Source organism: Umbelopsis ramanniana (genome assembly GCF_025399195.1).
Source record: "Umbelopsis ramanniana AG unplaced genomic scaffold K450scaffold_2, whole genome shotgun sequence".
In the NCBI taxonomy this organism is placed as follows: Eukaryota; Fungi; Mucoromycota; class Umbelopsidomycetes; order Umbelopsidales; family Umbelopsidaceae; genus Umbelopsis; species Umbelopsis ramanniana.
In genome coordinates this window covers 365805-391493 of record NW_026252088.1, presented here as the reverse complement: position 1 = coordinate 391493, position 25689 = coordinate 365805, and the positions used below count along the sequence as shown (strand labels likewise).

Below are 25689 nucleotides of genomic sequence, written 5' to 3'. Positions count from 1 at the left end.
GTGTCGTTGCCAAAGAGTATATTCAAATATAAAATAACCGGTAGTTTTATTGAATGATCCAAAAGCTAAAGCTAGTATCAGATAAAGAAAGGAAAGGTAATCAGACAAATCAAACGAGAAAACCCAACAATGACAGCACGCAGATGTGACGGCGATTTGATTGAGCAAACCAACCCTCAAATACCCCAATCCGCCGTCACCTTTGCATAACACTTTTAACTTTACACTATGGCCAGCTCTGCCATTCAAGAACTCACTCAAGACGTAGACAATCAGCTTCACGGCTCTATCACCATTGTTGGTTAGTAAAGCAGATTATTTTTTTTATTATCAGTACGGCTTTCTTTGGGCGGTTCAAAAGAACCTACAAAGCGAAAAGTATACACGCTTTTCTTTGTGGCCCGAGGAAGATTGCGACGAGGCGTCGTAATGCCACGCCTAGTATCATTCAACTCCATACTGACGTTATTTTTTGGAATAGTGTTTGGCGCTTCGGGTGACTTGGCTAAGAAGAAGACATTCCCTTCGCTTTTTGGACTTTATCGCAATGGTTTTTTGCCCAAGCAAACCCGTATCATTGGTTATGCTCGTACCAAGATGGACCGTGACGACTTCGTCAAGCGTATCACCGAATATATGAAGATCGGTGATGATCCAGAAGTTAAGAAGAAGCTGAACAGTTTCCTTGAAATTACTAGCTATCACGCTGGCAAGTACGACGAAGATGCTAGTTGGAAGGATCTTGCTCAATATATCAATAAGGTTGAAGGCAACACTGAGAAGAAAAATCGTCTCTTCTATGTCGCTCTCCCACCTTCCGTCTTCTTGGATGTCGCATCAGGAGTCCGCGGCCATTGTTATTCAGAAGGCTTTATCAACCGCATTGTCATTGAAAAGCCTTTCGGTAAGGACCTTGAAAGCTCTCGCGAGTTGGGTCGTGATATTGGAAAGCTTTTCAAGGAAGACGAGGTAACTTTGTTTGCATTTGTCAAAGCTTGTAATAAGGTGAATAAGCCCTTCTAACTGAACTTATTATGTATGATGTCACAGATTTATCGCATTGACCATTACCTCGGCAAGGAAATGGTTAAGAACTTGATGACACTCCGCTTCGCCAATGTCTTCTTCGGACAAGTCTGGGATCGTCGCAATATCGACAACGTCCAAATTACATTCAAGGAGCCTTTCGGAACGGAAGGTCGTGGTGGCTACTTTGATGAATTCGGCATCATCCGTGATGTTATGCAGAACCGTAAGTACTCCGATCAAACCTTTCATATGCATGAGGAATTTGGTTACTAAATACATTGACTAATGTCATTTTTTTTTCTTGCTTTGTATTGAAAATTTTATCATAACCATAGATTTGCTGCAAGTCTTGTCGCTGGTTGCTATGGAACGGCCCATCAGCACTGATGCTGAAGCTATTCGTGACGAGAAAGTGAAGGTCTTGAAGTGCATTGAACCTCTCAAGCTCGAAGACGCTCTTCTTGGCCAGTATGTCCGTAATGGCGACAAGCCTGGTTACAAGGAAGATGATTCTTTGAAGAACAAGGAAACCAACTGCCCTACTTTCGCAGCATTGGTTGCTCATATTCACAACGAACGATGGGAAGGTGTTCCATTCATCATGAAGGCTGGTAAGGCTTTGAACGAAGCCAAGGTGGAGATCCGTATTCAATTCCGCAACGTGTCTGGCAACCTGTTCAAGAACACGCCTCGTAATGAACTTGTCCTTCGCATTCAACCTAGCGAAGCTGTGTACATGAAGTTCAACAACAAGCATCCTGGTCTCTCTTACCAAACCTTGCAAAGCGATTTAGATTTGACTTATCATCGCCGTTACTCTGACCTCAAGATCCCCGACGCTTATGAAGCCTTGATTTTGGATGTCCTTCGCGGTGATCATTCCAACTTTGTCAGAGACGATGAATTGGACGCTGCATGGAAAATCTTTACTCCTATCTTGCACGAAATCGAGGGTAAGAAGATCTTGCCCAAGGACTACAAGTACGGATCGCGTGGCCCAGATGAACTCGATGACTTTGTCAGAAAGTATGGCTATGACAGATTTGGAGCAAATGAATACAAGTGGCCTGTGCAAAGTGTCAGCGGCGATTTGGATTAGGTCTCAACACTAGAAGACTTGTATTAGTTATCAAACAGCCTTTCCTATTTTTTTTTCTTCATTTCTATGACAAATAAGCTGGGGTCATAAATTGTACAGTCGAGAAAGATAAATATGTTTTTACAATTACAGGGCTATGCAGAGCTAACATATTTGTAATAATTGCTTTTTGCTTGCGTGGTTGGTATTATTGGTAAAATGTACAAAGGTGAAGCAGCAGGCATCAATCGGAAAAGGTCCATATCTCCAAGTCGATACATTGAAAATTAGAATGCGTGCTTAGAATGTCGTTGGCAAATGTTTTGCAACTTTCAGAGTATCCATGTTCCAGGTCAGCATTTATCCAGAGGCCGAATTTGCCATCGCTATCAAAGGGCATAAATTAATGAACTTCAATGCCGCCTTTAATTTAACAAGCAATGGTTAAGGAACGCAAAAACTTACCCGCCACCAAGTGCAATAAAATCCTTTTGAGAAAGGACCGTGTATGTATTCTCTCCAGTGCAGTGGTAAACTTGAATGGAGCTGTCATGAGCATTGATTCTCCACATAAAACTAGGGTATGCCAAGCATCGTAAGAGAGAATATTCGGTTTTGTCCCGAAACAAGAAGCAATGCAACCTACCATTCTCCGTTTCCATAGTACAGTCGATTGGTATGCAATGGCTCTGATATATATGCACCAAACACTCCGTCGTACTCATCTCGGATGGCTAATATACAGGGGCCTTTATCATGCACTTTTGCATACAGGGTCGACAAGCTGATACCGTGGCTGTCAAAACTGTATTCCAGATGCCAGTTTTGTTTGACGTTTTGTCTGGGGGGCAGGTAGTCCCGCAGCTATTAGAAAGAGAGCATGAATGAAATTAGGGTGAGAAAGCTTATCTCTGGTTGTATTTTGAAGAAGGTAGATTTTGTTTGTTATTTGTGCCTTACCCTGCACGCCAATTTATCGTCCACGACGTTGGGGAAATCATTGGACCCCGTATGCAAGATCGGTGGTATCGAAAATTCTGGGGTAGAATATCGTGCATCTCCCGGTATCAGGGTGACTTGTGAGTCTGGGCTGCAGCTTTCATTCAAAGACAGGTTAGAATCGGCCAAGTCCTCGTCGTCTTCGAAAAATGCGTCCAGAAAATAGCTTGGCGCCAATGTCGAGGCGTCGGAGAACTCCGATTGTATTGTTGTTACAAGTTGTAAACTGTCTTTTCGACGCAATATGGGGTTGCCCGATACCGGACGATGTTGAAAATAACCAAAAAACCGCGATGTTGCAATTTCCAGCGACGATACACTTGATGATGGAGATGAAAATACACATTCGACTGGCGCACAATTGATAGCTGTGGTGGCCGTAGACCAACTCATTGCTATCAACCACAAGAAAAGATGTTGGTCAGCCATAACAAGCATGCAGTTTATTTTCTTTCGGCATTCTTGGCCATTTACCTCGCTCTACATCATTGTCACCCAGAAGCGTCGTACTGGATCGACGTAATATGTTATTGGTATCGATGCTGTCTAGTGTGTGTCTTCGTTTTGGTGATGTTGCAAACGTGTGCATATCCGAGGTTATGATAGAAGACGGTATATCCATGGTAATTAGTGTATATGTTGGCTCGAACGAAAGTAAAGTGAAAGAAGATAGGAAGAGAAAAAGGGATGAAAGACAAAGCCCAGCGTGTACAAAATATAATTTACCATAACAAGAAGGTCATGCGTTGTGGATTTGCCTTTCCTTGTCATCTTTTCCAAAGGGGGCCACTCATGCAGTGCTGTCGTAATTGTATCATTGAAATTTCAGAAGCGTCACGACACCCATGTTTCATTCAGTTCCATCTCATCGAAATTTTCATCCAAAGTATTCATAGGTCGTCGGTGTTATTTTTATTATTATTCTCATATTGGGGCAGGACGTAAGCAACAACGAGATATTTTTATACAGCACATCTGAATCCGGCAAACACATAAGGGTAAGCTCGTTGATACCAGTTACGGAAAGATCGTCTCTCCGCCATGATGGGGAGAGTTGCCCAGCTACCTCCTAGAACAACATTGTGCTTTCCATCGAAGAAGTCAGCAGAATAACCAGGGTACACTATGGAAGTTTCAAATCCATCATGAGTATCCCAGACAGTCGAAGTCCATTCCCACACGTCACCTAGCAGATGGGTTGTGTTATTGTCGACGTTGGTAGGGTGCCAGTTGGAGAATCCAATGTTGGGCGCTTTAACATCCTTGTGGTGCTGATATTGCTCTCTGAAATGGATCAGCTCATGCTCAGTTGGCAATCGCATTCCTTTTGACGCCGCGTAGGCTTCAGCTTGATGTCCTGACACGGATACTGGCCAATCAGCAGCAGCTGCTAAAGGACATGGTCCAAACACCGTTTTGACCATAAGCTGTCCATCCTCACTACGAAGCCAAGAGCAAGGAATCTTGTCCAACAGATCACTTTCCTTCAAATATGTATAGTATTCCCCATTGGTGACGGGTCTGGACTGAATTTTGAAGGACGCTACAGCAACCTGTCGCTTTGGGTTTTCGTTGTCCCATCCATATTCATTTCCGGGTGTCAAGGTTTGTTGATCATCTAACCTTTCAATGTCGTCATGACCGACAACGACAGAGCCAGCGTGGACACTATGCAGTGGCGCATTGGACAGCGTAGTAGTTGAATGTTTGTCCCAGGATGTCGCTTTGACTCCGCTCGGAGAATGAATGTTGGGACTCTGCACGAGCATATATAGTAGAGTCTCCAAATGCATGGCTTCATGCTCGTGCGTCAACCAAATGATTCGACCCAGTCGTTTCGTCATATGACGTTTCCCAGTGGCGCAATCTTGCATCAAGGAATGGAGTCTGTGTCGTACACGATGGGAATATTCTATGATATCATCCAATTTGGGCCAGTCCTCAGGGTTCACAGGAACTTCAGAATGAGGATTGCAAATAGAGGGGTCTTCCATGTCAGGGTCAATGCCACGTTCAAAAATATCAACATATTCGGTGGGTTCGGTGTAGGCTTCTTTTAGGGTTCGAGCAAGTTGAATGTCGAGGAATGCAGGAATGTGGCCAATGTAGAATATGAAAAAATGACGAAGAGCGATGGGCCGCTCAAACATCATGTCTCTTGTCAATACTGTTTGGGTAACAAGGTCCCAGCTTTTCCAGAGTTCATTCCAAGCATGTTCCGAAGGGACGCCAGGAAATTCAGCCCTATCTTGTTCGCGTTTCAGGTCCAAGCCTCGAGCAAAATGAAAGGGTCGCTTCTCAGCCATCAGCATGCTGTATTGTTTGTCAGAGTCAGTCCATCGACCGATAGAAGCTAGTCCTGCAGTCCCCACGAGAGTATCCATCTCGGATGGCGAATATTTGTACGAGGTTTCGACGTAAATCATCTCGTCTTTGACCACGGTAATTTGAGTCACAGCACCGTTGGAAGGGCGGTATTTTAGTACGCAGTCCCGAACCGCCTTATAGTGTGCCACGTGCCTTCCTTCATCTTGTCGGTATTCTGATATATACTCAAAGTTATTTCTATCAATGAAAGGCTGCTCTAGCATTTCGTTGATATGATCAAGTCCATTCATGATGAACTCTCTAGTAATGCCTGCAGGTTCATTGTAGGCCAGTGCAATCTTTTGAGGATCATTACGCTGGTCAATACCAATAAAAAAGTTATCTCCTTCCACCATGCATTGCTCTTGTATGCGTCCAATAAATTGACCAGCTTCTTCTCGGTCAAGATTTCCAACCGAACTTCCCAGCCACATAATTGTTTTGGGTGTGGTCTTATCAAATTTTGTTGAGAGCCACTCTACGCCATCGTCGTAAGTTCCTAGCAGGCCAACGAGCTTGACGTTGTCAAAGGTTCCTAAAGAGGACAGCGATCTTTCTAGTTCCTGCAGATCTAGATCTAGGGCGTAGTATGTAATATTGCGTCTATGCTCTTCCAAAGCCTTGAGTATGAGTGACGTTTTTCGGAGTGCACTGTAATACCCTAGTTAGCGTCTCCTCATGCAGCAGGTCCATAAAGCAAATGAAACATTACCCAGCGCCAAGTTCAATGACTGCACTACCATCGGGAATATTAGCCAAGATTTCATGACTCTTGTATTGCAGAATATCTATTTCAGCATTGGTCAAGTAATACTCGGGAAGATAGGTGATTTGATCAAATAGTTGTAGGCCCCGATTGTTGTATAATACCAAGGTGGGGATGGTTTTGTTATTATACGGCTGATCAAGACCTGAGATGATGGATTCTACCAGATTAGAGTCACAAAAGGCATCATTGGTTTGATTATTTTCAGCTGGTCGAATATCCATGATGTGGTAAGTCTCGGTAGCCGGGGGAGTTGCTGGAGGCGAAGGACTGGCTTGGCGTTTGACTGGCAGACTACTGTGAGATTTGCCAGTCTGTTCGACCTGAGGTTGTGAAGTAATAGTATCAAGCATATTTTGTGAATTCCAAGCAGAGGGAACCTTGCGAAAATGAGGATAGCTAACATTCAAAATCCAGCCTGTATTTATATGTATTTTGCGGCGTATGAAGTTGGGGTGGACAATTGGCTATGTTGCTTTATTGAAATAGCATGATGTAGTTGTTCGTCCCCGCACAAAAAAATTGCACGTAAATCGCCCGATTAGGATATGCCTCAGTTCCCATGCCAGCGAACCACGGGACAGGACTTTTTAATCCGGCGCGTGTTTCTGCCGCAGCCTGAGACAACGTGCGATGCAAGAGAGAAAAATTGCTTTTAATTTTATTAATTGTACGGGTTTCTATACGAGTGCCATGACTTTGATAGTGCCTTGGCTGTTGGCACTTAATAATGTGTTGGAATTTCTTTTCCAGCATACCGAGCTTACGAATTGGCTGGGATCGTCCTCTTCCGTACTGTGGCCCTGCGGAGCATGGATTAAAAATGCTTTTAACACTAGTATGGATTATAAATCGAGATAAGTTGGGTTCTTACAGTTAATGGGTCGAAGCCTCCAAATTTGACACATGCAAGGGGTGATCGAAACGATTTGTAGTAGGTATAGACAGCATTGTTTTCGCTACCACAGGAAATCCAGTCGCTATTACTCGACAATCCTACAAAGTTTTTTTCATTGATATGCCCTGTGTAGGTTCGTACGCATTCACCATCACGGACGTTCCAAAGTTTCAGCGTACTATCGGTGGAACTGTTATGCCAAAGCGCACACCACCCAAAAAAAAAAAAAAAACATGTGCAGAAAAAAAAACAAATGTTAACGTCCAAACTCACATTGAGAGCCTTAATGCGCTAGTAGCACACTGTCACTTCAGCTTTAAAAATAACTTACGCAGAAACCAACTCGTTTTCATTCAACCACTTTACGTATGAAACAGCTTTTCGATGACCTCGGAACACTGAGACGGGTTCTTTCGTATTTCGTAGGTCATAATAGTGGATGTGATGATCTAGGAGATCGATTTGAAGGTTGCACAGTGGTACGCAAAGGTCCCATTATTAATCCAAGAAATATTCATCGGAGAAAAATTCACGCGCGATGAAAGTATGTATTTACCTGCGCTACCCATAGCGATGAAATGGCTCGATGTTGGTAAAAACTTGACGCAGCATATATTTGCGTTCTTTTCTATAGTACATACAGAATTTCTCTGATTGATCGACCATATTTTCACAGTGGAATCATCGCTTCCTGATGCTAACAGGGTAGGGTCCACTCTTGAGTAATCAACGCTCCAAGTCCGTCGCTTGTGTTCGTCGAAGCTTTGCATTAGTTGACCGACAGTGGCATCCCAAATGGAAACTACGCCCTCGTAGTCCGAACTGGCCATTTGATTTTTTATGTACGAGTTCCACGATAGACAACTATTGGACACAAATCATTAGAAGTGAACCCATAAAATGTTTCGCCGCATATATCACTTGCACTTTTGTCTTTTTCAACAGAAGACCCGAAAAACTATGCAATTTCAATACCGTTCATTACCTTATCTTTTGTCTGCATACCATTTCCTTGATTGGGTATTGCATTACTGTTTCCATGGTATTTCGACTGCGGCCAACGTAGCCCGCATCATTGGAAAGCCCGCCCTTTCCATCGCAATTTGTAATCGACCGTGGCCATATTTCAGAATTGTGTGTGGAATAGAGCGAGGCTTCTTCTTCACTACGATGATCATCTTCGTATTCAAAACTTTCTTGTTCAATGTTGGCATATTCGAATATTTTAATTTTCTTCGTTACACCTGCCGTTGCGAAATATTCATCGTCTCGATCAAATTCAATGGCCGATACGATAGAGGATGTGCTGGAAATGTCACCGTAACGTAATGTGGCTACTACTTTGAACTGCGAATGCTTGGCGAACTTGTTGATGGTCGAAGAAAAGTCCATAAGCGACTGTCGATTACCTTGTGCTGAATACGGGAATTTCGCAGTTAGCCATGGAGCTCTCTACGGACCAAGCCCTTCTCCTTCTGGAGAATGTTCGTTTGTCATACGTACCAGTCATTCGCATATTGAAATAACACTCTTCGAGGTCTCCAAAAAAATCGTCCATGCGCTGTCTTTGCAGATCCAGTCTTGGATGTCTAGAAGGGGCATTAGAAATTTTGTGATCGTGGGTAAGCTTCTGACAAGTAGCCTTACTTTTGTTTGGGGTGATATCTTTCAGGTGAGGCCTCCCGGTCATCCAATTTTCGCTTCTTTCCTGTAAAGGTTAAAGTTCTTGCTCGGTCGTCTGGAACTTCTGGTGCGGCTGGTCTATCCACATCACTGGATTCAGCTTCATCATTTTCAGGATACAACGCACGGTCTTGTCGAATATCTGCTTGAACTGTCGCAAGGTCACTGTCAATGCAAGCTAGCTCAGAGCTTACACGTTCCAGTAACTTGGAAGAACAAAATTAGTACTGACCGTGAAGAAAATTTGTAATATTTTAGTGACTAACCAACCTGTTGTTTTTGCTGTTTAACCTTTAATAAGAACTCTCTAAGCATTTGTGACTCCATGGACTTCTCTTCAAGTAGCAGTTGTCTCTTTTTTGCAATCAATGCTGAGAGGACATTATCTACATCTTTGAAAGAAACGTCGAATGACACTATTCGTTAGAACTAAATGGACTGGAACACATGGAAAGTATCGGCATGATCAATGCCATTGTTATACCTTTGGCATCAAGGTCAGCTAATCCGTTAATTCCAGAAGCAATTAAACTGGAGATATCAGAAGCTAGCGTTCGTTCGTCCAATATTGGATGAACATCGTCCATACTAGTTGTACTAGAATTGCGTGTATGTCTCCTACTTCCAACATGGTGTTTTGATTTGAATGCGGTGGCTTTTTGTACAATTTTGTTCACTGGGTATGGAAAGGTTAGATGTGCGGACGGCATTGGAGGCGAGGTCAAGAGAAGTGCTTACGCTGGAAATTAGGGTATATATGTTCACGAAGTAGAGTGTTTTGGCATGTTGGGCATGATTGGTGGTGGTTTAAATGTTCGACGATACATTTATAGCTGCCCAGAGAGCGATCATTAGAATCTAATCTTCAAGGCAACCGTCAATCTTATTCCCACAGTTCCTTACCAGAAAGAATGACCACACCGCGTTATAAATGCTTCTCGAATGTTATCCAAACAAATTTGACTAGTAAGAGGTTAGACAACCGTTAATACAGCAATGGTATGAATGAGCTGATGTTAAAAATCAATTACCATTTGATGTCGTCTGTATCAATTATATCAACTGAATCTTGGCTGCCTCGAGAAGAGCTAGCGTCGGGTCGACCGTCTCGATATCTTGGTGGTGACATAGAATTTCTCGGTGAGCTTGGTATTCTAAATGGTATCTTCTTTGAATTTCCATACAGAAACGGGTATCCATCGTAAGGCGGTGCGGTATCGTCCAAACTAGCAAACGACGCTTCGACAAGTAATGAAGGATTTGCCCATCTATGATTAGCAGCAACGGGCCGTGGTATTGCAATCGAACCTTGGTGCGATTGTGGAGTGTAACTGGTACGTTGAATGGATGGGCTGGTATTTGATATATGATCTTCATTTGTGAAAGAGTGTCGTAACGGTGATGACTCTCTTGGTGATGCTGATACGGGGACTTCGGATGCAAGGGCAAAGGGTTCCGTTTTGTGCTCCGAATAGCGTTCGGCAGATTGTATGGATTGAGCAGGCATATTGGCGACATGATCAGCACTAGTTGAAGCTGATGGAGAGTGAGCTAACATGGGATATTGCTGAGTATTGGGCCCTAAAGAACGGGTTTGATAAAAGCCGGTCGGTGTTTCATGTTCGTTGGGATGTGTACTCGTTGCACGAGAGGATACGGTTGCTGCAGAGTCTGATATGATTGATTCGCCGTCGTCCTGACTATTCGCCGTTTGTTCATCCACACCAGCTGCTCGGCTATCTTGCTGTTGAAGCTCACTTTCCGTCAGTCTAGGCACTGTAATATTCTGTCCCATGTCGGTATTACTAGACGAAGAACGTGAATGATTGGTGCGATCTTGGGACAGGCTGGTTTTGAAGGCGTTAGATAAAGCCCAGACATGCGGGCATGTTAATTACACAATATATAATTAATGTCAGTTCTTACCTAGAAGACTGTTCAAAAGACATGTTCACCAAGGTATAGTTAATTATATGGCGATGCTCAGCATTCAAAGTGCTGGGCTCAAGTAGGTGACTAGTATTGTGAGCGCTTGGAGGAGAAGAACAGCTCTTACAGCAAGCAGCCTCACGTGGTGTAAATCCAATCAAACGCACTCTACTTTTCCAATTTTTTTTGGGTTTTTATTTTTATTTATAACTTCATTTCATCGGTCAAAAGACTCTATAGAAAACATTCCGTGAGAAACAATTACAATATGGAGATGATTTCGCAAGCGATATAAGAACAGATTGGCGACAGCTAAAACAGAATTATGTGAAAACTAAGGAAAAAGAGTCTTACATCAGTATGAATGACTGAAAAAAAAAAGATAAGTTTGTACAAGAAAGAGAATCTCCACTCATGTTGAAACCGGTTCTGCAGCAGGTGGAGCCGTCGCTATACTCTCCTCACTATTTCCAGTAGCAACTGGATTGGTCATTCCAGTGTTGTCAGCTTGCTCCTCAGTACCGCTTCGCATCTTCTTATTTGGCTTTTCAACATTGACAGCTGGTGGATTACCAGTCTTGTTCTTTTCGAAAGCAAGTGTATAGCAGTTTAGAATTTGTTAAAGAGTGATTGATGGATTCAAAAACCTAACTCACCTTGCTTTGCGGTCGCTTCAATTTCTTTGGATCTCCTTCAACAACGTCCGCAGGAAGCATAGAGCTGAATGGATAGAAGTCAATAACAGAGTCCACCCAGGAATCGCATACATATAACATTTGCTTTTCATACCTCTTAATATACTTGATGGTAATTCCCATAGTCGCTTCATCGTACTTATCCCATGCCTTCACCAGTTTCGTGAATTCAGCACATGGCCAGGATATATTGAGTTTACGAGTTCCAGTAGTACCAGCTGGGAAAAGAAGGGACATGTAAATCATTACTTAACCATTGCAAACACATTCAACATCCATATTGCAAATTCATCCATCACTAACCTGTTTTCGGTTCAATAAAAAGTCCAATAAAAAACGTGGTTGTGTACACCTTTCTTGGCTCTTGCTGCGGATCAGAACCTTCTGCACTGTCGCCATTTTCTCTCAGAAGATCCATATGATTAACATCCATATTACCTTCAGTTAGGGCAAATGTTGTTTGTGGATTGAAAACTCCGTAAGCAGCATCCAGTGCTTCTTGATCAGTCGAACAGTAATGCACCCTATCTAATGGTTTGATGTATGGATGCGCAAGTACAAGCATATCTACAAGTTCCAATTTCAACACCAATTGTCGCAACCTTGACTCTACCATACCGGACCTATCAAGTAGCAAGAAAATAAAAAAAGAAGGTTTAATAGATAAAACGACAATGCTCATCAGTATTACCGCTCAACGTACCATTTGAGCTGACTTTCCGCAGAATCGGAGCTGGCAATAACCTGCAAATAGTACTTGTATGTTTGAAAGAAAGTATGGTTCTCAAAAAGCTCAGGCCATTGACCTGCACCGATGAAAATTTTATCGACGCATTCTGCTGCCCTCTTGAACTCCGATATCATAATGGTTCGCGTTGAATCGGTAACATTATGTGTTGCACACATCGATGGGTAAGCTGGGGTGATGATGGGCATTCTATGACTCTTATCAGCTGGATATAACTGTGGGCAACATTATGAATCAGTCATTTTCAACCTACACCTGTATTGATGGATATTCAGTACGTACCTTTGGATTCCATACTCGTACCGGTAAAGGACCGTCCTCCATATGCTTGAGTAAAACAGGCTGTGGCCAGTTCCATTGATACATAATGCGGAAAAAGCGGCTCACGATAGCCCCCGCACATGCATTTGGATATAACTGACATATCCTGGCCACTAACATAGCCCATGCAACACCACCAAAGAATCCCATAACGTTAGAGTAAATCGCTCGTTTTTTCGCCCATAACTTGACACAACGGAGTGCAATTCTGAACGCCGGAATGTTTGGTACAAGTCGTAGAATATCGTCTGTTACTCGAGATCCGTTCAAACTACGGATGCAGCGTTCATCAAGATTCTTCAAGAGATTATTGTCTGACAATTCGAGATCATCTGGAATACGAGCAAGCGATAATCGAGCGCATACAAAATCGATCTATAATGATGAATTGGTTAGCTTTTTTGAGTTGAGGGCTGAAGTTGATCTCATGAACTGAAGTGATACACACTGGTATTCCGGAAAAGTGCATCTTTATGACGGGTACGTAAGCATCGCTGACGGCCTATTGGAATTAAAGATGGTGTGAAGTTAGTAAATAAAAGGCAAACTACAGTATGTGCACACGAGAATGAAGACTTACCGTCATTTCAGTAACTTCCTTTTGCTCCTTGAGCATTTCGTACATGGTGGTGAAGAATTCCTCTCGTTCAACATGGCGCGGTAATACAGATAAACAATCGATATCAGAGCCTTGAGGGATCGCAATTAGGATGAAGGTAGGTGTGCTTTAACCATAAATGAGATAAACATACCAGCATTGTGCACTCCAAGGCGGTAACTACCATACGTGAAGATTTTGCCTCCTGCTTCTCGTGCTAGCGATTCGGGAAATCCTTTCTTTTTGCTCACTTGGTATACAAATTCTTTAGTTAGAGTGTTCAGTTTCCCAAGAACGACCTCACTAAGAGAATAGGCAAAAAGTCAGACAACGTGTTCTATCTTTTGTAGTAATCAAGGTGATCCAAGTGGGTCATAGTGCTAAATGTAATTACCGTTTGCGAGCTTCTTGATCAGATTCAAACAGGTTGTAGCCTTTTAAAGCTTCAACCAATGTTTCTGTGAGCTGTAGTTCATGTGGAGTGGGCGAAGCTGTTGATATTGGTGCTGTTACGCCCCATTGTCGTGGTTTGCTAGGAGTTGACATTCTTGGCTGAAGGTAGAAGCTTGAGCCCTTTCTGAAAGCGGGTTCACTCAATAAACAGTTTAAGGAAATTGGCATATTGATTGGCTGACGTAAAATCGTAGGTCTGCCGAATTTTTTTTCTTTTTCAAAATTTTCAAAAAAACGTTATGATAAATGTACTATTCTACAGTGGCAGCTTCGCTTAAAGCCTTCTTAATCTTTGGCATACTGGTATAATCCCATGGACGAAGTCGCGATGTAGCTTCCGTCAAGTGAGTGATGGCCTCCCTTCGTTTTCCGAGTTGAGAGTATGCAATACCTAATTGGTACCGAAAGTCAGCAGACTCTAGTTCAGATTGATCAAGTTCTATTAACCGAAGCAATTCCTCCAATGCGCGCTATTACGTTGTGAAAAACGGTCGTTAGATGTTGAGTCTTCAAAATTACAAACAGGGTGATATATACCTCAGGATCTTTCAGTCGTGCGAATATGCGAGCTCTCAATTTACACGCTTGGTGAGTAGGGAACATCTTCATTGACTGATCCAAATATGTAAGTGCTTCCTGGTCCTTCCCCAAATGTGCAAGGATCTATGAAGTGGTGATGAGATGCCGATGAAAAAGCACAATACGCTTTAAAATTAAAACTTACATCTCCTAATGTACATAAGGCAAAAGGATGGCGAGGATGTAATCGAACGGCTTCATCAACAGCGGCCTTTGCTTTGGGGTATAATTGAAGTCCTTCATATGCTAAGCCCAGACCATGCCTGTTCAAAATTGCAAATAGCTTAATAAGCAATAACTTCCATTTAAGAAAAAATGAAAGTACTTCTTACCAGCCGGTATAAGATCGTCTGTCTGAACTGATACACTGCCTAAAGTGTGTCATGGCGACAAGAAATTCTTCTCGTTCCCATTCTTCTTGACCAAGCAAGGCATGCGCATAAGAGCGTGATGGGTCAGAGTCAGCGGCGCGTTGATACCAGTATATTGCTTCTTTACTTGAGCGAGCATGGCTAGCCCAGTTACCAGCAGCAATAAACGCTTCATATTGATGGCTCTTGTTGTCCTGCATTTTCGAGGCCAGTAAATTCAACTCCAATTCCTTCTGCATGTACCATAAGCATGTTGAATGATATGGCACAGCATCGCAGTACCATGGCCACAGAAGAAATGCTCGACTAAACAGACGCTCTGCAGTTGGATAGTCACCCGCATCATAGTATGCCTTGCCCATCGCGCATTGTACCCAAGCAGTTTCATACTGCTGATCGTCCAATTGTTGAAGGACGAGCGAGGTTTCTCTGCATTGATAGTTTGCAGCATGTAGATAGCCTGTGGCTAAAACGCGTAATATTCCAATAACTTTGTTAATGGCTGATATGATTTGCGTAGCTTGTTCTTGATTCGCTTCCGCAAGCAGTGCCGCATCAATGAAATTGGCGTTGGATGCCGTTGGCTTCATTTGTGTCGTTCCAGATGTCTAAATTAAATATGATTGAATCAGTCACTTATATTCTAAACTATAATAGACATAAACAGGAAGGGTTATACCTTTTGTCGTTTGTCAATTGGTACTGACTTTGGAGGGATAGACCGCTTTTTAGCCAGGCGTGAGGCAGTAGTCTACAAACATTTGACGGTCTTTCTATCAATATGGATTACATTATGCATTTCGTAGCAGAATATCATACGTACATTAGCGCGAGCGAGTGTTGATCTCTGCCTCGTATCCGTCATTCTCGTATCTGTTATGCTATTCAAAGTAATGAGTTAAAAGCATCATACATCGTCATGACCAATGAAAACTCAATACGAACTTTGTGATTGTGGTTGCCTTCCTCTTTCTGGTTACAGTTTCTGTAGGTTGGCTGCAGGAGGGGAAAGGTTAAAGATTGCATTACAAATAAATCTATGCATCCTAGTGAAAGTGCGTACCTATTTGTTGATTTTAGGCTTGGAGGAACAGATCTGTACCCTTTCGCTGGTGTTTGCTCAATTATTTTGGCGTTCTCGGCTTTCGTATCCATCTCCTTAATCTTGATGTCATTGGTCACGTCCGGCGGTGGTTTTTTGTGCAAACCATGCTCATTTCTGTATTCGGCTTCGGCCTTGAGTGTTTCAATGTCACTCTTGACTTCACCAATCTTTTCGTCCTTCTGAAGTTCGACAGAACGACGTCGTTGGCGGACTTCCTCCATTAGTGGGTTAGTTGATGTTAATGCTGATTGAGCCTTTTGTAAGTGTCGTTTTGTAACAGGTGAATCGTATGCCTCAAGGTTTGGCATATATGGGGATGAGTCCTTCCACTTTAAATCTGGCTGTTCTCGCGATAAGATAATGCTTTCTGAGCTTTTGTCAACGGTTGTAGCGGGATATCGTGGTCGATGCTGATGTGAGCATCTCTCCAGAACCTTATCACTATATCGTAAATCCTCAAAAATGGCCTGTGGATTATCAATATCCTTTGAACCTCTGCCATCTGGACCAATATCGCAAAGTTGATAATATGCGGTTATCTTGAAGCAGTCGTCAGCAAGACACTCTCGCAAATGTCCAACTGCGGATTGGATGACCTCTAGTTTTCTAGTAGAGCAGGGTTAAATACGATTTCCAATTTCGAATTTTTAAATATATCTTTTTGTGGCATCTTACATTGAAATCGTCCCTAATAATTGGCATATGGAGGCACGCGTAGGAGTATGGTTCCTGGTATTGACGCTGCGTACATCTTTCGAATTGAATGGGGTTAGCTATAATTATACATAGACATCATAGTGCATATTCAATGAAAGCATACCATCTCCCCATCTACGTTCAGGGTCGCTCTCTTCTTGGTGAAGTAACAGTGCTTGGTTCGCTGCTGTATATCCTTCCATTAAATATTCTCGTGTCCCAAGCTTTAGGCAGCTAATGGCGAAAACGTATCGACATTTAATGGATTCAGCGTTTCGAAGAACCATATAGGCACCGTCGTAATCGGCTGAATGAAATAAGCATAAGCCATATAGGTATAGGTAGTCCTCATTGGTAACGTCAATGGCATAAAGGCGCTCGCAAAGTCGCAGTGCATTTTCGTATGCTAGGTCGTCAAAATCTTTCCATATTTTGGACATGAGAACCCATGTTTCCCATGTCTCTGGTTTCTTTGTTTCCGCTGATTTCTCGGCCGTGGACATTGCACAGGCACCGATGGTACGTCGCTAGACAGTCGCTAATCGATAATGGACAGAAGAGAGCTGGAACTTGCTGATCACGTGTGATATACCTCTGTTGAAATTGATTTGAAATGCTTGCGGAGACAGAACTGACCACTATGGAATTCTCACTGGAGCAAGTGCTTGATAAAATGTAAGCAAAACCAATCACTTCCTGTAACTGAATTAAGCTAAACTACTCACTGTTCATTGATTGATTTAGAAGCGAAAAGGAAGGTGTTAAAGGAGTGTTAGTTGCGGATGAATCTGGCCTCTGTTTAGGAAGTATGACAATTTACTTGACACGAATCAGCAGACCTCAACTACTTGTAACCTCACACTATGAACTTTCTAGCAAGAGGCATAGCTAAGTCGGCAGGAGCTGCTTTTGTTGCTTCCATTGCCAATAGTGCAAGAAGTCTCAGTGATGTATCCGAGATCGAAGACAAGTCACAATACTCAACTGTGAGCATTGAACTGGAAAGCTAGTACGTGGTCATGAAAGTCTGATTTTTTGCCATTGAAAATGTTATTTACAAGAGAAAACAAATAATCTCTACAGCAAGATTATCATCCGTAATGAAGGTAGCTTCACGATCGCCGTATTTCAATAATACGACATATTTATACCGCCATCAGTCTTTCGAAAAGAAACTTGTGATTTTTTTGTTACTGTTGCCTTTATCACCACCTCCTTTTGCTGGACTTTTCGAAGGGGATTTCATTTGCTTAGCTGGATCGGATCTTCGAAACTTCGCTCGCGGCGGTGATAGACTTTCTTCCACTTCCCTTTTAGTACCTCTGTTGTCCTCACCGTGAATGCTCGAATTTGAGTTTGCTTCATAATGATCTTTCTGATCCTGTAGACTAAGCGCTATCGCTCTTTGAATATCATCATCTTCTTGCTTTGCATTATGTCCTTCTTCATCCATATTGTCTATTTTGTGGTTCGTGTCGTCAGGTTTTAAAGGTTTTTGTTCATGAAGGTTCACATTTACATCTTCTGTCTTGACGTTGACATTATCACTTGTAGCCTCAGCGCGTTTTGAACTTTGATCTGAGTTTGCTTTAGCAAAAAAGCTTCCTAGGGTGCCTTTCTTCTCGCTAATGGGTATGACGAAGTCAGGCGAGTTCTTGCCAACCCTACCAACTTCGGGCGTGACTGGGTAGCTAAAGACGATTGTTAACTATGCTGTTTGAGGCGAACTACAAATTAGAGCTTTAGTTTTACCACGCGAGCTTTTTCTCATAGGGCTTCAGCAATGTCCCCAGGGTGGCGTTGTCCCATGGTTTGGTATTATCTAGCCAAGTGTCTACTTCCTTTGAACTGCTGTCAAATATGACCGGCATTCGATCATGCAAAAATGAGAGTTGCTTTGAGCATGAGGTTGTCACAATTGTACAGCTGTATATACTATCTTTGCCTCCTAATCGTATTGAAATGTGAGCCAAGTTTTGCCATCGCATAACTTGCCAGTACGTGTGTCCTTACCGTCCAATTTTACATGATCGTAAAGAGCCGCAAAAAACATCAAATTTCCATCTTCTCTTCTAACATAGTGCGGAATCTTCTTGCCTCCAGACTTCGGTGTCAGCCATTCGTAATACCTGGAGCTGAATGTCAAAATGTGTAACATAATCGTCTACCAGGATTGACGGAATATAAATACCCTTCAGCAATGACAATACAACGCTTATCATTCCTGCAGGACCGAAACATCGACTTTCCTGTAGTCAACGAATCATCTCTGGCATTGATTGTCTGCACTACAGCTTTTAATAACATTGGTTTACATCCTCCACTATCCTCTAGAGTCTTACCGGGACTTCGGGTTTCGTTTTACTCCAGAAAGGTATCAATCCCCATCTCTGTGATAATAAAAAGATGAATATCTATTGAATAACTTGGAGAATTGTATCAAATGCGCTTACCATTGACTGTAACCGGTAGGTGTCGTCAGACTGCTTAATCACAGGAATGTAGTATGTCGGCGCTACATTGTAAGTACCTTCATATTTTTCTTGATCAACCCATTCTTCTGGGTTAATGCCATTGTCATGAAGGCCCTTTTTGATTGCCTCCCGACTTAGCGAGCATGCAAAGCGTCCACACATATGGCAAGAAATGAGCAGAAAAGTGGCCACTGCCAAACTCAGTGCTGCGGACGTCGAAATCGACGCCAGTTGACTGTCCTTCGTCGACTTGGCTGTTGATTTGAGCGTTCTGCCCTGCCTCCACCATACTGGTTATATTTCATCAACGGAACCATGGATAACCTGGAAAATGTAAAATTCAATATGCTTGATAAATGTTTCAATGAACATAACTGCATACTCTAAGCTTCATACCTGCCGTGGGCACATTGGAAAGGGAAGACGCAATCAGAGACCATATCTACAAGCTTTTGGCACTGTTGATCGGTCAAGCTGTCATTAAACATAATAGCATTGCGACATGCCTTTGATTTCAGAATATCGACAATTCCTCTAGGGCAGTTTCTGAGATGGCGACTCCAGACACCAAATTCATCGTCTGGCTGAAGTTCATCAATTTGTTGGGACTGGGATTGTGACTCCATCCATGCAATATGATCGTATATTATTTGCTTCAAGAGCATTGAGTTGGTCGCGCACCTATCCGAAATCACTCTAGGAATTTTGGTAATCTGAATATAATGGGTATCATCAGTTCGGCTGGAACTCGTTTGGCCAAAGTATTTACTTGCAGATCGCAGTTGGCGAAAATGTCTAGAGTCTGATGTCGCCATATTTTCCTGTCGGTCCATAGATAAGTGAGAATCGGGACTAGTGAAAAAATCTATACCCCATCTATTGAATATAGAGCGATACCGGACCGCTTTTTCGATTTCCGAGCTAGAAACTTGAAGTTTCCTTGGTGGCGTGAGCAATAAGCAGCCATTGTATGCTAAGCGTCTCCCTTGATCAACTTGCTTCCCGGGATCAAGAATACTTTTGAGCATTCTTTCCAGCAAGATTCTCTCATCAACAGCATGCTGGTCCGCAATGATGATCATTGATTTTTCAATGGCCTCTTGGTGAGAAGTCACAGGTATGGGTATACTAAATGCAATGAACTTTCTATCTGCTTGGCCAATGACTCTTGCATTTGTGAGTTGATGTGTAGATAGCGCCTCTGGTAAACCATCGTTTTTGAATAACTTTGGATATTGATAGTTTTCGCCTGCTTTGTTGCCGGACAGTGATTGGTAGTTCATGTAAGGAAGTCCATCAATAGCATGATTCCACTGCGGTGTCCCATCATTATCCTATAAAAGAGTTAGTCTGAGTAGTTCTCCGCGTACATCATCTCAATTATAACAATCGTACCTGAGTCGAAAGAATAGTTTGCTCATCTTCGCTAGGTTGGGTCGCCTTCAGTATATTGGCATAAAAATTATAGGTTTTAGTTTACTGTCTGATGATTTCCAAACTTCAAACATAAAATAATGTACAAAACATACCATTCTCTGCTGGTCTTCTTTGACCAGTAACTTCTTTTCAGATTTTGTAAGAACATCCATTTCTGTCACTTCGCTTGCCTTTCGTTTTTTAAATAGTGGTAGAGAATTCGATTCTATCTGAACTTGTTGAGTTTCTGGTAATGAGATGCTCAAAATATGCAACACGAACTGTTTGATACTTGACAGCAGTGTTGTGGATTCCTAATATCATGTTCAGTTTGGGTTCGTCCGGAGTCGCAAGCCTGCCATATTTACCTCGTCTTCATTTAAATAATGCTCTAACATATCCTTTTCTTCACTGTTCCTAACATTCGTGTTTACCCTAATCAAGTATACTGGAAAATTTGACGTATATTTCGAACCTGTTTCATTTGTAAGGTGCAAGCTCAACGGCTATTACAGAGAGATATTTATCACTAACCTGAAGCAGCATCATGGAGGTTGGCGTTGCGAATTAACTTATCGATAATGTTGTATACCGGTCCAAAGCGTACAAAATGGTCATTTAGATCTATAAAGAAATCTTTAGCTGATTGGTCTCATAAGGCTACCAGGCTGTAAAATTCACTAACACAGGTATCGATGAATCTGGACGGAGTGTGTCAGTACAAGAAAATATGAGGGAACGCAATACAAGCTGACGGTTTACCTTGCTAGTATGAAGTTTCAAAGAGAGAAAACCCGATATCCTCATTTCTGCAGATGTCTCTACGTACTCTTTGCAATTCTAAATAACCTTATCGGTCAGTAAATTCTGACATTTACTGCTCAGGCACAGAAAATACAAACCGTTGAAAAGTTATGACCGTATATGCATTGAAACATCTTCAGGGGCGAATCATACTAAAATTGTGCATTAGTTTTGATCTCAAGTTTTCATTGCTTCTTGCCAGTACATACCGCTTTCATATTCAAGATCCTATGACGAGAGCTGAGATCGTTCAAAGTCCAAGCGACATCATACCTGGTGAGAGCTAGCTTTTCAATAGAACGCTTAATGTCGATTAAGGTTCTATCACCACTTGCAGACATCTTTCGAAGTCGCTCGTGTTCAATTTGTTTCCTCCGTATAGGATGCTTTAACAAAATTATGTTAGAAAGCTTTCTTAACCATAGTTCGATTATGGCATTATGGTTTATACCTTGTGGAATAGGTCGCGAACAACGACTGTCGTTCCAGGCGATGGCTTTTCTTCAGTTGTAGACCGAAAAAAGGAGATCAAGCTTCCGTCCTATATCAATTTGCTGTAAATTCAATATACTGTAGACCTTGGCGATCGGTGCATTTTAACGCCTTACCCTCCATATTCCATGAAAGGTTTGTGGAGTAGAGGCATGTCTACTTATGACTTCAAGAGTGGCAATTTGCGAAATACAAGACAGCGCTATGTTCACATGGATTTAACGCTTCGGCTACACATTACTAAATTGATACTGTGAAGTAGCATACCTTCTCCGCGAAAGCCGTACGTCTTTCTATTGTGGATATCGCCCCGTGATTGCCCTTTTGACGTGACTGCGCCAACATTGGTTAATCAATTCATTGAAGTGGACAAAAGCATAACTTACATACAATTAGGCCGAGCTAGGTTTTCGAGGTCTTGTACAGGGATACCTAGACCGTTGTCCTGGACATTTACATAGTAGTTTTCGGTGTTCACGCCAATGGATATGTTGGTTGCCTCTGCATCTAGAGCTACACATATATTTCGTGCTCAATAACGCAACCGCAAGAAACAACATGTAGTTACTAACATATTTTTACCGTTATACACCAGCTCCAAGATGCACTGAGTTAGACTGGATATGCTGAGGTTTCTAATAGACGGAATGCTCTATGTCAGTATGGCTTACAAATGCCGTACGATGGGACTAAATGAATGCGCATTACGATATCAAGGCTGAAGCTTCCTCCTTCTCCAATTTTAATATTGGAGTTGGAAGCATGTACATTCACACTGTAGATTCTGGGAATTCTTTTGCGACGTACGTATTGCTTGTGCAAGCCGATCCAGGACGGAGGTGAATTTATTGACTTTGACAGGCAGTCACCGTAAAATAACCCAGATTTTTTTGGCTGCTGAATCGAAATCTCGATCAATCTACATAGTTCGCTTAATGTCGAAACCACAACCAGTTGCGGTAACAACTCCTACCGAGAACGAGAAGTCATACGAAGAAGAACACGTACACAATGTCTATCAGACAATTGCTTCACATTTTAGTGACACTCGATATAAGGTAGGCAATGCGGATCACTGTGTCATATTGACTACTTTAGCCTATACAACCGAACAACAAACTCATAGTCAAACTTGACCGCAGCCATGGCCAGTCGTCGAAGATTTTTTAAATGGATTAGAGTTAGGCAGCATAGGAGCTGATATAGGATGCGGGAATGGAAAATACATTGGTGTAAACCCAAATGTCTGTATACTGGGTTCAGATAGGTATTTCTTCCTCGAACGTTGTAGAAAGTTATACTGAATGTTTATGTAGTCTAAAGACAAGTTTGATTTTTATAGGAGCTCCAATTTAATTCAGATTGTACGAGACCGCGGATTTGAAGGCATGGTCTGCGATGGGCTTAATACTCCATATAGAACTGATGCTTTTGTGAGTACAAGGTTTCCGGTCGCAGGATAGTGATGCTATAATTTTGTTAACAGATTTTTGTTGTCTAGGATTTTGCAATTTCAATAGCAGTCATTCACCACTTCTCAACGCCGGAGCGTCGGCGGTCGGCCATTGAGGTATGTTGTGGGGAGACTGTCAGCATATCACAGTAGAAAGCCGTTTTTAATGGAGAATTGGCAGGAAATTCTGCGCGTGGTCAAACCCGGAAGCCCTATTTTGATTTTTGTTTGGGCCCTAGAGCAATCTAAGTTCAGTAAACGGAATTTTGATAAGACGCAGCAGGATGTATTTGTTCCCTGGATGTTGTCTACGGCAAAGACCAACAACGATGAGGCCGCCGTGGAAGAATCGCCGAAGAAAGTGTACCAAAGGTAGCTGTTACATTATGAGGCTGAAGCATCTCTCAGGCCCATTTGCTGACTATTTCTTGCAGATATTATCACCTCTTTGCGCAGGGAGAGCTGGATGAATTGATTGTAGAGACTGGCATGGCGGATATTAGTCGCTCTGGGTATGATAGAGATAATCACTACGTTATCGCTATTAAAAAGTAAAACGCTGCAGTGTTTCTTACGCGTCTTCGGATAATGTAGTATTTCTGATTTTCAATTCGCTTATACTTCTGAAGGATGCCATACCCTTACGGAGAATTAGCCGGGGAAATGGATAGTTGAGAGAAAAGCTGATGTGACCAGTCGGGCAATAAAAGCAAACAGTGTGTGTCCCGTAAGTTGCCCGCGTTTTGGTAAACCTTATTTCAATCCATCATACGTATAAAGCGGGGTACGTTGGAGAAACTTGTTCTCAGAAAAGTATGCCATACAAAAATCCGATTCTTCCAGGTTTTCATCCTGACCCTAGTATTTGCCGAGTTGGCGAAGACTACTACCTAGTCAACTCTACCTTCGAATTTTGGCCGGGCATTCCAATTTATCATAGCAAAAATCTCGTTGATTGGAAACTGATCGGTCACGTCTTAACAAGGAGTTCACAGCTCTCTCTCTCTGGTGTCGCTTCAAGCGGAGGAGTATGGGCTCCAACCATTCGTCATCATGAAGGAAAATTCTACGTTATTGTAAACGCCTTGTGCTGTAAGTGGATGTACTGTAATCACACAATTTTGATCGAAGCAGGACACTGAAACCTTGCTTAACAAGATTATCAGCCTGGAAGTTGGAAGACTAGTCGAACTTTCTATTGCTCAACATCGGATATCAATAGCTACGGCTCATGGTCCGAGCCGATATATGTAAATCAGAAAGGCATCGATCCATCTTTGTTATTCCACGACGGCAAAGTCTACGTTACCAGCCAGGGTGTCAACAATGACAAAGACATCTTCTGGGGTATATACCAAAGTGAGATTGACATTGAAACCGGAAGACACTTGACGGAGAGGAAACAATTATGGAAAGGACATACGTACAGAGGAACCAGCTTGGAAAGACCAGAGGGACCTCATCTTTATTATATAGATGACTGGTACTACCTTTTGCTTGCGGAGGGTAAGTATTTTCGAAACAAGCATCTTCTACTGGGTATGCGGTACATAACAACATCATCTAGGAGGAACTGAGGAGAGACATATGGTAACCTGTGCTCGAAGCAAAGAGCCATATGGACCATGGGAGGCATGTCCTGGTAATCCGCTCGTCCACCACTACCCACAAAGTGTTGAAGAGCAGCCTATCCGATGCACAGGTTAGTTGTTTTGCTTATGCCAAACTCCAATTCTTTCTGCGAGTTGACAAGGAGTTTTTGTTAGGTCATGGTGATTTGTTCCAAGATCACTTAGGTGACTGGTGGATCGTATTTTTGGGAACTCGTCGTTATCCCGACACATACGATCACTTGGGCCGTGAGACCTTCCTCGCTCCTGTAGAATGGCAGGATGGATGGCCGGTGCGTATATACTCCTTTTTTATCTTCTTTGGACAATTTTTCTGATTGTTACGATGTAGGTTATCAATAAGGGAAACCCTGTATCCCTTAAAATGGACGTGCATAGGTCATTAAAGCAAGACGGTGCTAAACGTGACCTTGGCTTTGAAGACAACTTCGATCATGAGGAATTGGACAAGTCATTCAATTTCGTCCGCAATCCATACCCTGATACCTACTCACTTACCGAGCGACCTGGATGGCTTCGATTAAACACCTCACACATATCTTTGGGCCAAACAGACTCCCCAAGCTGGGTTGGACGTAGACAGCAATCGTTCCGCGGAGAGTTTCGCACACTGATGGACTTCAAGCCAAAAATGAGAGAACAGGAAGCCGGTCTCACATTGCACGCTAACGACTACGTGCACGCAGAGGTTGCTATCACTTTCACAAAGGAGCATGGGCGCAGCGTCTTTTCCAGAGTTTGGAGATCGGATCTAGATGATTTGGATGAACTCAATATTGACAAGAAGAGAGAAATTCTTACCTATGAAGCTCTGAATGACGATGAACCTGTCGAGCTCTTCATCAAGGCTGAGCCAACTACTTATTCGTTTGGATACAAAAACAGTAAATCCGGCGAATGCAAGGTCTTGGGCACCATGAGTACCAAGTGGTTCAAGCGGACTCAGCCCCTTAGACTTCATTTCACTGGAGTGTATGCCGCTATGTACTGTACCGATAATGGATACTCTACTCTTGGCCACGCTGACTTTGACTATTTCAAGGTGACAGCTGAAGAAGACTAGCTTGCTGTGCATACTATTACTCTGACCAAATAAATGCATTT

The 25689-nt window shown here is 42.5% G+C and overlaps 11 protein-coding genes across 11 annotated transcripts; 4 read left to right on the top strand and 7 right to left on the bottom strand.

Annotated features, from left to right (window-relative positions):
* Positions 1–213: 213 nt before the first annotated feature.
* Positions 214–2493, top strand: K450DRAFT_218922 (uncharacterized protein). Its single transcript, XM_051585287.1, has 4 exons — positions 214–301; positions 482–969; positions 1051–1252; positions 1365–2493. Exons 1-4 carry the CDS (start codon positions 229–231, stop codon positions 2126–2128), a joined length of 1527 nt encoding a protein of 508 aa, XP_051449263.1. The 5' UTR covers positions 214–228; the 3' UTR covers positions 2129–2493.
* K450DRAFT_218919 (uncharacterized protein) lies at positions 2240–3968 on the bottom strand. Its single transcript, XM_051585286.1, has 5 exons — positions 3581–3968; positions 3068–3501; positions 2754–2971; positions 2573–2683; positions 2240–2493 (listed from the first exon to the last, which is right to left on the bottom strand). The coding sequence occupies exons 1-5, from the start codon at positions 3726–3728 to the stop codon at positions 2352–2354; spliced, it is 1053 nt and encodes a 350-aa protein (XP_051449262.1). The 5' UTR covers positions 3729–3968; the 3' UTR covers positions 2240–2351.
* A 100-nt stretch (positions 3969–4068) lies between these two features.
* On the bottom strand, positions 4069–6463 carry K450DRAFT_264355 (uncharacterized protein; the record flags this gene model as incomplete). The annotated part of the gene is made up of 2 exons (XM_051592771.1): positions 4069–6124; positions 6186–6463. The coding sequence occupies 2 exons, from the start codon at positions 6461–6463 to the stop codon at positions 4069–4071; spliced, it is 2334 nt and encodes a 777-aa protein (XP_051449261.1).
* Positions 6464–6842: 379 nt separating this feature from the next.
* Positions 6843–10855, bottom strand: K450DRAFT_218913 (uncharacterized protein). Its single transcript, XM_051585285.1, has 13 exons — positions 10747–10855; positions 9852–10667; positions 9724–9783; positions 9559–9653; positions 9305–9496; positions 9091–9212; positions 8785–9026; positions 8641–8726; positions 8123–8552; positions 7694–8001; positions 7469–7586; positions 7114–7327; positions 6843–7042 (listed from the first exon to the last, which is right to left on the bottom strand). The coding sequence occupies exons 1-13, from the start codon at positions 10767–10769 to the stop codon at positions 6920–6922; spliced, it is 2829 nt and encodes a 942-aa protein (XP_051449260.1). The 5' UTR covers positions 10770–10855; the 3' UTR covers positions 6843–6919.
* A 66-nt stretch (positions 10856–10921) lies between these two features.
* On the bottom strand, positions 10922–13676 carry K450DRAFT_218905 (uncharacterized protein). The gene is made up of 10 exons (XM_051585284.1): positions 13506–13676; positions 13266–13414; positions 13094–13203; positions 12962–13015; positions 12475–12888; positions 12148–12407; positions 11748–12067; positions 11539–11662; positions 11406–11469; positions 10922–11332 (listed from the first exon to the last, which is right to left on the bottom strand). The coding sequence occupies exons 1-10, from the start codon at positions 13655–13657 to the stop codon at positions 11162–11164; spliced, it is 1818 nt and encodes a 605-aa protein (XP_051449259.1). The 5' UTR covers positions 13658–13676; the 3' UTR covers positions 10922–11161.
* A 45-nt stretch (positions 13677–13721) lies between these two features.
* Positions 13722–17073, bottom strand: K450DRAFT_218898 (uncharacterized protein). The gene is made up of 10 exons (XM_051585283.1): positions 17041–17073; positions 16440–16979; positions 16295–16370; positions 15578–16225; positions 15460–15510; positions 15338–15395; positions 15194–15265; positions 14476–15122; positions 14102–14406; positions 13722–14034 (listed from the first exon to the last, which is right to left on the bottom strand). The coding sequence occupies exons 2-9, from the start codon at positions 16816–16818 to the stop codon at positions 14142–14144; spliced, it is 2196 nt and encodes a 731-aa protein (XP_051449258.1). The 5' UTR covers positions 16819–16979; positions 17041–17073; the 3' UTR covers positions 13722–14034; positions 14102–14141.
* Positions 16956–17461, top strand: K450DRAFT_218892 (uncharacterized protein; the record flags this gene model as incomplete). Its single annotated transcript, XM_051585282.1, has 4 exons — positions 16956–16990; positions 17060–17121; positions 17192–17324; positions 17399–17461. 4 exons carry the CDS (start codon positions 16956–16958, stop codon positions 17448–17450), a joined length of 282 nt encoding a protein of 93 aa, XP_051449257.1. The 3' UTR covers positions 17451–17461.
* On the bottom strand, positions 17326–18644 carry K450DRAFT_218889 (uncharacterized protein). Its single transcript, XM_051585281.1, has 4 exons — positions 18507–18644; positions 18329–18444; positions 18068–18263; positions 17326–18006 (listed from the first exon to the last, which is right to left on the bottom strand). Exons 1-4 carry the CDS (start codon positions 18620–18622, stop codon positions 17472–17474), a joined length of 963 nt encoding a protein of 320 aa, XP_051449256.1. The 5' UTR covers positions 18623–18644; the 3' UTR covers positions 17326–17471.
* Positions 18645–18831: 187 nt separating this feature from the next.
* On the bottom strand, positions 18832–22331 carry K450DRAFT_218879 (uncharacterized protein). The gene is made up of 17 exons (XM_051585280.1): positions 22210–22331; positions 22084–22136; positions 21892–22014; positions 21769–21834; positions 21618–21703; positions 21461–21550; positions 21219–21395; positions 21108–21161; positions 20968–21045; positions 20891–20906; positions 20740–20829; positions 20574–20680; positions 20319–20519; positions 20185–20229; positions 19692–20123; positions 19186–19610; positions 18832–19113 (listed from the first exon to the last, which is right to left on the bottom strand). The coding sequence occupies exons 1-17, from the start codon at positions 22269–22271 to the stop codon at positions 18990–18992; spliced, it is 2229 nt and encodes a 742-aa protein (XP_051449255.1). The 5' UTR covers positions 22272–22331; the 3' UTR covers positions 18832–18989.
* Positions 22332–22404: 73 nt separating this feature from the next.
* Positions 22405–23937, top strand: K450DRAFT_218868 (uncharacterized protein). Its single transcript, XM_051585279.1, has 6 exons — positions 22405–22559; positions 22644–22768; positions 22844–22934; positions 23003–23071; positions 23136–23326; positions 23389–23937. Exons 1-6 carry the CDS (start codon positions 22437–22439, stop codon positions 23507–23509), a joined length of 720 nt encoding a protein of 239 aa, XP_051449254.1. The 5' UTR covers positions 22405–22436; the 3' UTR covers positions 23510–23937.
* On the top strand, positions 23770–25648 carry K450DRAFT_195338 (uncharacterized protein; the record flags this gene model as incomplete). Its single annotated transcript, XM_051584498.1, has 5 exons — positions 23770–24046; positions 24113–24460; positions 24522–24656; positions 24721–24857; positions 24917–25648. The coding sequence occupies 5 exons, from the start codon at positions 23770–23772 to the stop codon at positions 25646–25648; spliced, it is 1629 nt and encodes a 542-aa protein (XP_051449253.1).
* Positions 25649–25689: the final 41 nt, after the last annotated feature.

Excerpts from the sequence above, each read along its gene's own strand:
- K450DRAFT_218905 (XM_051585284.1), bottom strand. The coding sequence starts at position 13,657 with ATGTCAACTCCTAGCAAACCACGACAATGGGGCGTAACAGCACCAATA. Across the intron at positions 13,415-13,505 it reads GATCAAGAAGCTCGCAAACG|TGAGGTCGTTCTTGGGAAAC; the intron begins GTAATTACATTT and ends CTATTCTCTTAG. Across the intron at positions 13,016-13,093 it reads AGGAAGTTACTGAAATGACG|GCCGTCAGCGATGCTTACGT; the intron begins GTAAGTCTTCAT and ends TAATTCCAATAG.
- K450DRAFT_218898 (XM_051585283.1), bottom strand. The coding sequence starts at position 16,818 with ATGTCCACGGCCGAGAAATCAGCGGAAACAAAGAAACCAGAGACATGG. Across the intron at positions 16,371-16,439 it reads TGAACGTAGATGGGGAGATG|ATGTACGCAGCGTCAATACC; the intron begins GTATGCTTTCAT and ends TCAATTCGAAAG. Across the intron at positions 15,123-15,193 it reads CAATTGACAAACGACAAAAG|ACATCTGGAACGACACAAAT; the intron begins GTATAACCCTTC and ends TATTTAATTTAG.
- K450DRAFT_218879 (XM_051585280.1), bottom strand. The coding sequence starts at position 22,271 with ATGTACATGCTTCCAACTCCAATATTAAAATTGGAGAAGGAGGAAGCT. Across the intron at positions 22,015-22,083 it reads CTTGGAGCTGGTGTATAACG|CTCTAGATGCAGAGGCAACC; the intron begins GTAAAAATATGT and ends ATATATGTGTAG. Across the intron at positions 21,704-21,768 it reads GTACGGCTTTCGCGGAGAAG|CGCTGTCTTGTATTTCGCAA; the intron begins GTATGCTACTTC and ends ATGTGAACATAG.
- K450DRAFT_218889 (XM_051585281.1), bottom strand. The coding sequence starts at position 18,622 with ATGTTATTAAAAGCTGTAGTGCAGACAATCAATGCCAGAGATGATTCG. Across the intron at positions 18,445-18,506 it reads TGTATTGTCATTGCTGAAGG|GTATTACGAATGGCTGACAC; the intron begins GTATTTATATTC and ends ATTCAGCTCCAG. Across the intron at positions 18,007-18,067 it reads TATGAGAAAAAGCTCGCGTG|CTACCCAGTCACGCCCGAAG; the intron begins GTAAAACTAAAG and ends AATCGTCTTTAG.
- K450DRAFT_218913 (XM_051585285.1), bottom strand. The coding sequence starts at position 10,769 with ATGTCTTTTGAACAGTCTTCTAG. Across the intron at positions 9,784-9,851 it reads GATACAGACGACATCAAATG|TCAAATTTGTTTGGATAACA; the intron begins GTAATTGATTTT and ends ACCTCTTACTAG. Across the intron at positions 7,587-7,693 it reads CATCGCTATGGGTAGCGCAG|ATCATCACATCCACTATTAT; the intron begins GTAAATACATAC and ends TCGATCTCCTAG.
- K450DRAFT_218868 (XM_051585279.1), top strand. The coding sequence starts at position 22,437 with ATGTCGAAACCACAACCAGTTGCGGTAACAACTCCTACCGAGAACGAG. Across the intron at positions 22,769-22,843 it reads TGTATACTGGGTTCAGATAG|GAGCTCCAATTTAATTCAGA; the intron begins GTATTTCTTCCT and ends TGATTTTTATAG. Across the intron at positions 22,935-23,002 it reads CATATAGAACTGATGCTTTT|GATTTTGCAATTTCAATAGC; the intron begins GTGAGTACAAGG and ends TTTGTTGTCTAG.
- K450DRAFT_218919 (XM_051585286.1), bottom strand. The coding sequence starts at position 3,728 with ATGGATATACCGTCTTCTATCATAACCTCGGATATGCACACGTTTGCA. Across the intron at positions 3,502-3,580 it reads TGACAATGATGTAGAGCGAG|CAATGAGTTGGTCTACGGCC; the intron begins GTAAATGGCCAA and ends TGTGGTTGATAG. Across the intron at positions 2,684-2,753 it reads TACTATGGAAACGGAGAATG|TTTTATGTGGAGAATCAATG; the intron begins GTAGGTTGCATT and ends GGCATACCCTAG.
- K450DRAFT_218922 (XM_051585287.1), top strand. The coding sequence starts at position 229 with ATGGCCAGCTCTGCCATTCAAGAACTCACTCAAGACGTAGACAATCAG. Across the intron at positions 302-481 it reads CGGCTCTATCACCATTGTTG|TGTTTGGCGCTTCGGGTGAC; the intron begins GTTAGTAAAGCA and ends TTTTTGGAATAG. Across the intron at positions 1,253-1,364 it reads CCGTGATGTTATGCAGAACC|ATTTGCTGCAAGTCTTGTCG; the intron begins GTAAGTACTCCG and ends TCATAACCATAG.